The sequence below is a fragment of the Lissotriton vulgaris genome, chromosome 9 (assembly GCF_964263255.1).
Source record: "Lissotriton vulgaris chromosome 9, aLisVul1.2, whole genome shotgun sequence".
NCBI lineage: Eukaryota > Metazoa > Chordata > Amphibia > Caudata > Salamandridae > Lissotriton > Lissotriton vulgaris.
In genome coordinates, this window is record NC_141697.1 from 1,164,279,173 (window position 1) to 1,164,291,949 (window position 12,777).

General features: G+C 45.2%; 1 protein-coding gene across 1 annotated transcript in view; it reads left to right on the forward strand.

Annotated features, from left to right (window-relative positions):
• Positions 1 to 12,777, forward strand: part of ITPR1 (inositol 1,4,5-trisphosphate receptor type 1) — a 1,666,678-nt gene that overhangs the window by 796,693 nt on the left and 857,208 nt on the right. The window contains exon 20 of the mRNA XM_086939209.1: positions 4,906 to 5,047. Coding sequence (XP_086795335.1) covers positions 4,906 to 5,047 — 142 coding nt within the window. The remainder of the gene's footprint in view (positions 1 to 4,905; positions 5,048 to 12,777) is intronic.

The following is a 12,777-nucleotide window of genomic DNA, read 5'->3' on the forward strand; positions in this document are numbered from 1 at the left end:
CGTATAGTAAGAGTGAAATTCCGCTAGTATGTCCTGCTCCTCCTCCACTACTTCCCCAGCAGCTGTCACTAATTCCTCTATCACCAATGGGGGCCTGTTGTTGCGCATCAGTTTGGCCAGGAGAGCACCAGGTCGCTCCCTTTCCCCATACGCGCGCGCCGTGGCATATTTACCCATATGTTTAATTTCCCTATCCGCCTCCTCTTGAAATTCCTCTAGCAAAGGCTTAAGTACGGCTGTGTCTATGGCAGCACCCGAGACTCCCGCCTGCCGTTCCAGATCGGAGAGTTGTGTTTCAAGGAGTTGCAGCCGGCGCCTGATAGCCTTGAGCACCCCAGAGTGTTTTGTCAGTCATCCCCCTGATGTACACCTTAAACGCATCCCAGAGCACCTGAACGCTATCCACCGAACCCACATTAGTCGAGAAATAGGTCTCTATGTCGTCGGCTAGTTCCCCTCTGAAAACTTCATCTAGGAGGGAATACGGGGGGAACCTCCAGGTAAACGGGGGAATCCTCCTAGGAGGAGCAACCAGTAGCAGGAGTAATGGCGAGTGGTCAGACAGTGTGCGAGGCAGCACCGTACACCCCTTCACCGCATCAAGCAGGGAGCGGGAAGCAAACCAGTAGTCTATACGTGTATGGAGGTTATGGTAGGCCGAGTAATGGGTGAACCCACCCCGCCCTGAGTGTCTATGACGCCACACATCCAGCATGTCAAGCTTCACACATTCTGACAACAGAAGCAATGCCGAAGCAGCCGGGGATCTAGTGGGGCCCGCCGATCTGTCTAGTTCTGGGTTCAGCACCAGGTTAAAGTGTCCCCCCCCCCCCCCCCCCCCCCCCCCCCCCCCACAGCATCCTAGAGCCCACAAACTGCCTACAGCTGTCTGCCAGCAAAGCATAGAAATCTGGGGAATCGTAGTTGGGGCCATACACATTCACCAGCAAAAGATCATGTCCCTTCCCCACACATCGCGCAATCACATACCGCCCCTCAGTCAAAAGCCACCCGCTTTAGCGACAGTTGGGATTTGGGATTAGCCCAGGTGATCACCCCCCTAGCATGCGTGGTGAACCCTGCAGCAACACAAGCGGAACCAAGACCCCTCATCTGCAACATAGGACTGGACAGTGGAAGATGTGGTTCCTGCAGCAAAGCAAGGTCAATCCGGTGGCGTTGCAAGTACGCCAAGACCTTTCTGAGTTTACGGAAATCATTAAGCCCCCTCACGTTCCATGACAGTAATCGCAGAGAGCCCAGGGCGCTCTCTGGTTCTAGAGTCTCAGCGGTCGACATTGCAGACTAGAGAAAAAAATAGGGCAGAGCAGACGATGCAGCAGACACAATGCAGTAGTTGGCATAAACAGACCCCCCTCCCGACAGACCCCGAACCCCACACACCATATTAGCAGCAGCATAAGAACATAGCAAACAACTACCCACCCACAGCCGACCAACCCCAACCCGGTCAGACAGAGCATAGCACTACCCACCCCGAACCCAGCAGGGACATTTTTATCGTCGCCACACGCCCCAGCCAAGAGAGCTCTTGTTGCCGCCATCTCTTCAGGTCCCCTTGAATCACAGCTACTTTTTTGCATCAAGCAAAAGTATTAACACTGTTCCTAAACTTTCCCTTCAGCATTGTAGCCAGCGGATATTCCTCCTTTATGGCGTAGGAGTGTTGCCACACCCCTCCCCCACCAGCACATGCAAACATTAAAAATAAAATGATGATTAAATGATTTTATTCTCATTTTATTTTTCTTCACAAGCAGAGGTGGGGTTATCATGACAACGCACTGAAACAAGCCTGGAGGAGGAGTGGTGGGCATTGCTGCAAATGTGCATGTTGGTTTGGCCAGCTGTCTTAGGATGGCCAAACCAACATGCACACTGATCTCTCTGGCCCAATTTGAATTTGCCAGGTAGAAAACAGCAGGAACAGGCTCCTATTCCCTGTGGGAGTGCAAAATAAGCCTGCTCAGACTAATTCTGGCGCTTCTCTCATACTGTGTAATAGTATAACCAGCATGACAGCAGCATCTAGACTGGCAAAGGGGAGTCTGGGAGCCTGTGCACTAGTAGCAGAGGAGCACCGAGGCAGGGACAGCAGGTAAGTGAGTCTACTTTTTTTTGTTATTGTCACGCTTTGCTGCCTCACCATTTTTGTCAGATAGCAGCCGCTACTGATTGTAACTGTGGATGTGGGCTCTGGACAGATGGAATGTGTTAGCCATTCACCGATTGGCTCCGGCAAAGGAACGTGCTCAGCAAACTAATTTAGAAGCAGGGTACACAATTTGCAATATCTGTTTCTTCGAAAAACATATTTTCTGCCTGACAGATTAACTTTTAAACTCGGTTTGCCTTAACCCAAAACTGGTGCAAATTGTCACTATACCAAAAATGCACACAATTACTGTGACTGACACAACCAACAGACTGTTGCTGTTAAGTTTAAATCTGTTATTTTCGAAAAATTGAACCAATTATATAAGCAGCACATTTAAACAGTGGGGTGGAAAAAGTAACTTCCTCATTCCTCCTGATTTCCCCCCCGTCCACCCCCTTACTTAACAATCCTATCAATCAACTGTCAACTTTCCTACCTTAAAATGTATTACCTCATTTTTCCCCAACCCTGCCAAGACTTAAACAGTGCTTTATACAGTTCACCTAACACTGTTTGGTTCCATGCAGCTCAAACGTCACCCCTTTGCTTTTATCAGTGTGCATCCATAGTGTTCTCCAGGGCTCCATCCTGGTCGACTCCATGACTTGTCTAATGTTTAATTTCCAGTGGGATAACACTTGCTACCCTAAGGTAACAGGAGTTTGAATTTCCAAGATTCCATCTATCAGTAGCCTAAATGTGGTCCCATTTTGTGTCAAACTTGCATGGGGGCTAACTTTTGCTATTCGATTTTCCACAAACTGGACAAGCCACTTTGTGTGCCGCAGGCCCTGCATACTGTACACCTTTTTTTTCTCTCTTGGGACTCGCTACAACAGTGCTAGTTTTTGCTCTGTTTTGAGTGTAAGGGGAGGCCTGTCTTCATGGACACCCCAGGAACATTAATGCTTACTTTATTGTCAAATGTAACAAAATGAAATATGGTTGCCATGTCCTAAATACTCTCTTTTGAAATGTTTTTTATAAAAAATAATTTTTATGAATTAAGGTCAAATTTTTATCATGTATAGCATTCGACTGTCATTGTTTAATATGTGTTTTAAAAAAGTATTTTTAGCTATAGTATTTATTGTAATAGGGTTAGGAAGGTTGCTTTTATGACAAATGTCGAAAAAAGCTTTGAAACTTGAATTAATGCTTACTTGTGGCCTAGATTACATTTTTACAGTTGGTCAAGTAGCATCATCCGCTCCTCACAATATTCCTAAGATGATTTTAGTAATGATGCAGTAGTGCAGTCACCCCTCATTCTCTCCAACACCTTTCTTATTTCCCTGTTTGTGTAGCCTAGCCAATGTGTTACAGCAGAGTGGGAGTTTGTAGGTTCGCTAGTTATTGTCTAGAATAGACTAGTAAGAATACATTCCAGTTGGTCATCTCGCAGTTCTGTTTAGTTTTCTTGTTCCTATTCTATTTAGAAATGGAACTTATTGTAGGTGTTTGTTTAGTAGGTGATAAAAGACTGATAAAGGTAGTTTGTCACCGTATATTTGAAGCTATTTCTGAATTTTGAGTAACTTGTAAATGATTTGCAGGATGGTTCCATAACCCAGTGACTTAGCCGACCATTCCTAAATCTCTGTGGTAGGCTGAAATATATCTTCTATTTAAATGGTTTAAAGGGTCCATTGTTAAATACCTCCTACTTTTGTGCAGTTCTTCACCTTCCATCTCTCAAATCCTCTATCTAAAAGGGCTAACCTTCAGTTTGGATTGATTCGCAATGGGGTGAAAAGTGATTGAAAGGTGTTGAGCTCCCTAGGTACCCTGACTTCCCAAATTGAACCAAGGCCTTTTGTCAGTGGGGAGGTATTCCCCCACCCCCATTTGCACCTTTTTGTCTTCAACAACGAAGGGAGCTTACCTTTGCTTTTCCTCCTCCTGCTTGCACCATTCTACTGTAAACTGTAGCTACACTGTAATTGCAAATCTGTGGCTCCCTGCCCTCTTGATCTGGTGTATAGCGTCTGCTACAGATTCAATAGCCTTCCATGTTTCCCAGTCCAACTAGTCCTCCACCTGTGCACGGACTGTAGCACATCTGGTGGAATCCCCTGAGAGAGCGCATGGAAAACCTAAAACAACCTCACAAACTTTCTCCTTGACTGCAGCATTCCTTTCTGGTCATGAGCAAACTTTAAGATGACATTTCTGGAGTGACTTTTCTGTCTTGCCTTGGGGGTAGTTGTTTTATTGGTAGCGGCTATTAGATCACAAGGTAGGTAACTGAGTGTTACTTCAGCGAGAATTTTCTGTCTAACTCTACCTCTAACCGTGCGGACTGCCAAATTTTGAAATTTGGCACCTATGTGTTCAACTGTGCCGTCAATGGCCGTGCATTGGGTGTCTGACAGCAGTACATGATCCTTGTACTTGGTCAAATTGGAGTTAACTTGGCATATCGTAGCACCTGATGCCAATGCTTTGCCAAATGTGATGCCTGTGGCTTCATTGTCATGGGGAATGGTACTGGGGAAAGGCTATGCCAGTTGCATAATCCTTGTAATATGAAAAAAATCAAACCGTACCCCAGTGGTGCTCAAATCTTCTCCAGTAGTTGATGGAAAGTCCATTGGTCCCAGATTAAAAATATGAGTTGAAGTGCATGTCAATATGGAAAGTTATTTGAATCTGTACTTAAGCTTGCATTGTGCTTGTCCATGATTTTGAGCCCCAGTAATGTAAAATATTTCCTCTTTTCTTAGTTATGACAGCAGTGGGACGTCGAAGGATGAGATCAAGGAGCGGTTCGCTCAAACAATGGAGTTTGTAGAAGAGTATCTGAGGGATGTGGTTTGCCAAAGGTTCCCTTTCTCTGATAAGGAGAAGAACAAGCTCACTTTTGAGGTAATGTGTGGTTATTTTGGGACTATCCTAGTCACTTAACTTTGTACACTGCATTTATGGAATGCTAATAAAAGCCATAGTTGAGAAGACAAAAGCAGCGAATTGATTCAATTAAGTGGCCCTCAACACTATACATTACATGCACATTTGTACTAGATTGATATCCTTTTAAAGTAAGTGTTGACTGTCACATGTTTAATACAAGGTTGGAGGTAAGCAGAATGGGGGTCTTAGCCTGTTTGGTGATAGATGATTTTGTAGATTTTATTTCCTCGCTTTTAATTTCTCTTTGAGTCGATACCTCGGGTCACGTGGAGCGCAGTAGTTTAGATCGGCTAATTATCGGCCATCTTGGAGTCTGGCTCAGCAGTCATCAGGCAGCCACATGTAATGTTTAACAGTCTTCCTTCTCCCCCAGTTTGCTACTATTTTCCCAGCTACCAGCCTAAAAACTTATTGACTCATTGTTCTATTTTTACTTTGAATAATATCCATTCTCTCTCTCAAGGTATCCACCAATCTCAAGGCTTCCCCGACCTCTGGTTAATGTCACCGGGGAATCTAGTACAAGTCCTTCTGCTGAGGGATGATCGAGCTTGCCCTTTCCCTCAAAACAAGTCAAGCATTGGGGAAAGCAGGGGGGACGAGGGCCTATTACATAATGCACCCATATGACGTAAATTAGTTCCTTCACCAGACAGAATTTTAAAATATTGACCCTGGACCAGGCTTTAGCAGTAGTGCAGCATGGTAGCAGGTTGTTCTCGGACTTAAGATAGGAATGGTGATATTCTCTATTTAAGCAATGCCCTTTCTTCTGAATACGACCACTTGTGTTTCTACACATCTGCTTGCATGTTCTTTAATATTTGAAAGTATATTGCTAACCATACTGAAACCCTTCTGGAGGAAGGAGTCTTACGAGTACCGTGGTTCTTTAGACCATTTTGCTGTTTACTTAAAATCTTCGTTCAAGTCCAAAAAGGCCTCAGTTTAACAAATTACATTTATAATATATAATATAGTATACATTCTGGACCGGAAAAAGTGTGAGCCTTTTACCCACAGAAAATGTCATCCATGAAGGAGACGGGATCTCAGCTTGCTGATCCGTGATGGCCTTTTACTTTTGGACATGCTTGGGACACCTGCAATTTTGCATGGCGGAAACTGCCCTAGCCAGGCTGCATTGGTGATGCTTGTTGCTCCTCCTGACAGCTCACTGGGTACAGGCCAGTCAAATCCTGTCCTGATAAACCAATATGAATTCTTTAAATGGAGGGTTTATTCTCCCATTTTGCAAGGAAATTCCGCACCTACCACAACCGAAGAAATCTTTGTCATATTTTTCTCCTGGAGAACTGTGGGGTCTCTCCAGAAGTGTTTTGTGGGTCACACGAAGTAAATCACCTAGTACTGAAGCTTAATGTTCTTCTTAACTTTCTAGTGTCCCATTGCATGGTATTGGTTGTTTACTGGTGCCCTCCTACTCAGAAAGGAACAAGTTCACAAATCCCAGCACTCTGTTGGCAAGCAATAGTTCTCTTCCAGGGGTATACTCAGTAATAGTCATAAGCACTGAATAATCGCCGCCCATGAGCGGGAACCCGGAACACATAACAAAATACATATATATGTGTAAATATATAACAATAGTACATAGTGTTAAACAAATTATACCCATATACATGTATAAACAAATATGCAGCCCAACATAACCCATAGGCTAATAAAGCCATCATTACATACTTTCTGCAGTATGAAAATAAACTATATAAACAATGCAATAAACAGGCATGAGCCTAAAATGCATTCCATAACCAGCAAAACACTTTTATTTTCATCAAAGAATCTGTAATAAAAGGCAATTAGCCTAAGAAGGCTGCATACAGAAAAACTATCCCTGTACAGAAAATCAGACTGACACCTCGCCTTTAAGGCCTCAGAGAATCTGAACACTTTGCCTTTAAGACCTCCAGGGGAACTCTGTTCCAATCATGCCCCACAGGTGACCGTTAGGTCAGTTCTTTTTTCCGTCTTGTTCTGTGAGGAACCTGGAACTTGAGCTCAGCTGAAATTGACTGTTTTCAGTCAATTTTGTTTTTTTCCTGTCTTTTTTTACAGTATTTGTTATTGGTGGTGTTTTCTATGTGTGGTTTGTCTACCTTCCACACATGATGTGGGCAAATTGTATCATTGCCTCAAGCTTTCCAGAAGAACTTTGAAGGATAGAGAAAAGATTTGGCTTTTGGTGCTTATGGAGAGAGGGCGTCGTGAAAATGGGGCATGGAGTCTTTTTTCATCTGAAAAGGCCCTCTTCTCATTCAAAACGTCGAAGATCTGCTTCTCCTGAAGGTAAAAGTAAGAAAAAACGACATCAGGCAGCGTCGACGTCGAAGAAAGTGAGTGTGGCGTCAATCTAGGTCGACGTTGAGGCCAGAGAAAACCGCATCGATGTCGAAGACATCGCCGGTGAGGCATAAGTCTGCGTTGAAGCGGAGATCGAGGTCGCCGTCGAGTAGCTTGTCGACGTCGAGACATTTGGTGTCGGTTGCTGTGAGGACGACCTCGAGAGTAGGGCGTTCGATGTCGAGAGAGAGAATGCCGTCGAGAGGAAGAGTGAGGTCTACGTCGAGAGAAAAATTCTGATAGAAGTCGAGAGATGAAGGTACGATGTCGAGGCATGGCTCGAGGCTTGAAAAGGTCCTGTTGGCGTTGAGACATGGTTCGACTTCGAGGCATGGCTCGAGGCTTGAAAAGGTCCTGTTGGCGTCGAGAAAACGTTTGACGTCGAGGAAGTAGACGTCTAGGTCTCCGCCACCTGTCTCACGGTCGGGGTCGAGGCATTCCAGATCAGCCTCTCGGACCTCTCATAGGTCTTTGTCGAGGTCTGAGTCGGCGTCGAGGGCATTGGATTACCCTCCATGGTCTGCGTCACACGACCTGCAGTCAAGGGCATCTGTGGACAGGCCTTCAGTGGTCAGAGCCTCTCCGCACCAAGATTCTTCAGTGGTGGCGCATTCTTACTCTACGTCGAGGAAGTCCTCGTCAAGAGAAAGGCAGTTGGTTCCCAGAGAGGTGCAGACTCCAGCTTCTGGATCTCCGCATTCTATTAGTTCTTCCTCATCTGCTTCTTCCTCTTCAATGGGAATACAAATTGTGCAGGTTTCCCCGGAGGGCTGTCCGGTGCATTAAACACCATCTGTGTACATGTCTCCAAGATGGCTAGAGAGCATCCGTCAATTGAAGATGCAACCAAGGCCTGATCAAAGACCACTTGCTATGGAGGCTTTGAGACCACTGGCTGGTGGGTCTCCAAGAAGATCTAGATCTCCAGTGAGGAGGCTTTCACGCTCTAGGGAGCGCAGTAGGCATCGGTCTACTACCCCTGAGAGAAGGCCTAGATCTCCTGCTTCTTCCTCTCCAACAAAGTCTTCTTACAGAGATAGTAGCCCACGATCTCCTCAACGCCACCCTCTAGGGTTTCTCCTGTGGATGATTTAGAAACCTTCAATGAGGTATTGTGTCGTGGGGCTAGCAAATTCAACATTACGATGACAGTGCCTCAGGTGAAGTAGTCTGTCATATTTGAGACTTTACATCATAAGTCCTCTGCTAGGCCACTTCTTCCATTGGTGCCCTGTTTGTTGGAGCCGGCAATGAAGACATTCTTGACGCCAGCGGAATCGGGGCCCTCAAGAATTGCAAAATAATATAAAGCACCGGATCAAGATCCCCTTTTCCTGGGCACAGATCCACCACCAGATTCTCTCATAGTGGCGGCAGCCAGGAAGGCCCATTCGGCTATGTCTGTCATCTGCTCCACCGGAGAAAGACAGTAAAAATATGGACTCCTTGGGCTGGAGAATGTGTAACACAGCTGGTTCTGTTACGAGTGGCCAGTGCTGCGACTTTACTGGGTCGCTATGATCGCCTGTTATGGGACTCTATGGCTAGGTTTGTGGAGAATCTTCCTAAGGAAGATCAAAAAGATTTCCTGGAGATTGTTGAAGGTGGATTGGTGGCAAATCAAAGTATTAGTGCGGCTGCGGATTCGGCGGATCTTGCAGCGCACAGTTATGCCCACGGCACATGCTCCAGAAGGTCAGATTGGCTGCGCCTCACGGGGCTTAAGCCAGATGCCCAAAGGAAAAGAGTTAACCTACCTTTCAACGGGTCGACGTTATTCAGATCTCATGCGGATGATGAGATGGCCAAGATGAAGTCTGAGCTGGATACTCTGAAGGCAGTGGGCCTGGAGAAAAAGAGACTTCCGCCGTCGTAATTTTAGTCCTTACGACAAGAGGTCTTTTAAGCAACGTGGGCAAACGTCGATCTGGTCTTTGCAAAATCAGGTGTGTAAATAGATAATCTGTCTGTTATTCTGTCATATTTGGGTTAATATGCTGACACGAATTTATGAATGTATAGATAACACAAATATTCTCTTATAATTATATTCCAGGAATTAAAACTGTGTCTCCTGAAGAAGGCGGTCCTCTGCCGAAACGCGCGTCGAGTTTTTATACTTTTTTCATTAATTTTGTGATTATCCTATGTTTTTGTCAATATATTATTTTACGTTGTGAAATATGAGTTTTATGCTAATTGTTTATTGTACCTGTATATAATTTTGACAAGAAATTTTAACACCCATCATATTGTTTGGCCTTCGGTCAGTTTCAATATGATTTTTAAATATACTAAATAAAAATATACTTTTTATACAGATTTGGCAACCTTTTCCTATTGTTTCTTCTTGATCACTGGCCTGACATAATTGTCCACTCACACACTCAGATGTCCTAGGAATTTTTTCTCACACCTGTTGCTGCCCTGCCCTAGGAGTCTATAGATTGTCACTACCCAGGGGGTCCTTGTTATTCTCACCCTCTTTGCAAAATCAGGGCCAGAACCAACAGAGGTCACAGTTTCAGCCGCGCAGACCTGGGCGAGGCAAAGGGGGAAACAGACAACAGTCCTCTGCTGCAAAACAGCCTCAAAAGCAATGAAAAGAAACTTCCTCCGTAGCGGTGGTCCACTCCGGTAGGAGGAAGCAGTGCGTCATACTTGGACGAGTGGCGAAGATTACCAAAGGACAGGTGGGTCATCAGCATTATCCAAAATGGCTACCTCCTCAAATTCAAGAAATCTCCCGTTATCAGTCCAAAGACAATGTTTCATCAACATCTAAAGCTTTTGCAAAAGGAACAAACATCCTTCTGTGCAAGAAAGCCATAGAGAAAGTTCCTCGTCCACAGCGAAACCAAGGTCTGTACTCCCGATTTTTCCTGGTGAAAAAGAAAGATCCCAAAGCAGAATTCAGACCCATACTGGATCTGAGACTGTTTAACAGATTCATTCGAAAGGAGAAGTTTCGAATGTTAGTGCTCCATCAAATATTCCCCCAGTTACATCAGGGGGACTGGATGTGTTCCAACCACCTGAAGGATGCATATTTTCATGTTCCAATCTCCAAAAGGCATCGCAAATTTCTCAGATTTCAAGTATCAGTTCCATCACTACCAGTATGCAGTACTTCCATTCTGGCTAAAGTCAGCTCCCCAAACTTTTTCCAAGTGTATGGCGATGGTTGCTGCCTTCCTTCGGAAACAGAGGATTTTCATATACCCTTACTTGGACGACTAGCTCCTAAAGTTTGTCCCCATCTCTGTTGGAAGATAATCTGTCAATATGCCTTCACCTCATGCACAAGTTGGGTCTCCAGATCAATTTCAAAAACTCTATTATGAACTCAACTCAGCAGATCCACTACCTGGGAGCCCTTCTGGACACAGAAAGAGAAAGTGTGTCCTTCGGAGGAAAGGTGGTTATCAATCAGGTCAAAGTGTCAACTTCGTCAATCCACTTATCCAACAGTTCGTCAAGTATCCTCTCTTCTGGGATCCATGGCATCGTGCATCTTCATAGTTCCAAACGCAAGATTGCACATGCGTCCTCTGCAACAGTGTCTAGAGGATCAGTGGAGACAGAGGACGGGGTGCTGGGAGGATCGAATTCTCCTTCATCAGTCCGCCAAGGACTCAATCTGGTGGTGGATGAAGAGATCACACTTGATGCGAGGAGTTCCTTTTCATCAAGATCCTCCTGTTCAAACTCTGTTCACAGACTCCTCACTCCAAGGTTGAGGTGCTCATATGGGCCCTCTGCAAGTACAAGGGCTATGGTCCGACTCAGAGAAGGGCTATCACATCAACCTGCTGGAGCGAAGGGCGGTTCATCTAGCCCTCAAGTCCCCGTTTCCATCATTCCAGTCTCGGTCCCTCCTGGTGCAAACAGACAATACAACTACAATGTATTATTTAAACAAGCAGGGTGGTACCCGGTCCAGGACTCTGTCCATAGAAGCCCAGACCATCTGGAATTGGTTACTAGCAAGAGACATGTCTAACACATTGCCTCTGCCGGGGTCTCAACTCGCAGGTGGATTTCTTTAGCAGAGACTTCGTCGAGGCTCACGATTGGGTTCTCAACGAGAAAGTCGCAAACAGTATTTTTCAGGCATGGGGAACACCAGATATCTATCTGTTCGCAGACGCGGAAAACGCAAAATGCCCGTCTTCGCATCCATATTTCTCCAGAACCGGTCTCAGAGGAATGCCCTTTTGATCGACTGGTGTCAGAACTTACTGTACGCTTTTCCACCGACCCCGTTGATACCAACAGTAATCAACAGGATGTACAAAACCAACTCCAGGATGATTCTGATTGCCCCCGAGTGGCTATGCCAATGGTGGTTTCCAGATCTCCTTCAATTGTCTGAAGTGCCACACATGAGATTGCCGTGTCGCCCGGATCTTCTGTCCAAGCAGAAGGGGAGAGTGTTCCACCCCAATCTGTCCTCCCTACGCCTGGCAGCATGGCTCCTGAAGTCATCCAGTATGGACACTTGCAGTTGAATCCTGACTGTATGCACATCCTTAAGGAGGCGAAGCAGCCTTTTACAAGGAAATACTATGGATTTAAATGGAAACAATTTTTTCTGTGGTGAGTAATGGTTTTGATCCTATCCATGGTCAGGAACAGGTGATTTTGCTTTATCTCTTACATTCAGCGAAATCTGGTCTTCAATTTAATTCTATTAAAGTCCACCTTGCTGCGATCACAGCCTACAGAATATCACCTACTCAGACCTCCTTTTTTAGGATGCCTGTAGTGAAGGATTTTCTGGAAGGTTTAAGAAAGGTGTATCCGCCAGTCAGGTCACCTTCTCCAACTTTGGGAGCTTAATGTGGTGTTAACTAAGTTAATGGGTGCTCCTTTTGAACCTATACATAAGGCTTCTTTGCAACACTTAACTTCGAAGGTAGCGTTCCTGGTAGCCATTACTTCTGCTCGTAGAGTAAGCGAGATCCAGGCTCTGTGTTGCAAAGAACCGTTCACTGTGTTCCATTCTAATAGAGTGGTACTCAGGACGCATCCTGCTTTTCTGCCCAAGGTAGTGTCAGATTTTCATATTAATCAGGCCATAACCGTGCCTACTTTTTCCCCAAATCCTACCGGTCCTGCTAAAAGGGCTCTTCACTCTTTAGATCTGAAGAGGGTCCTTAAGTTTTACTTGGACAGAACAAAGACTTTGAGACAGTCAGGCCGTTTGTTCATTAACTATGGGCCTATTAATACAGGCTCTGCAGCATCTAAGAGGTCCATTTCTAGATGGATTGTTTCTTGTATTCTTCTAGCTTATCAGTTGTCAAACAGGTCTTTGT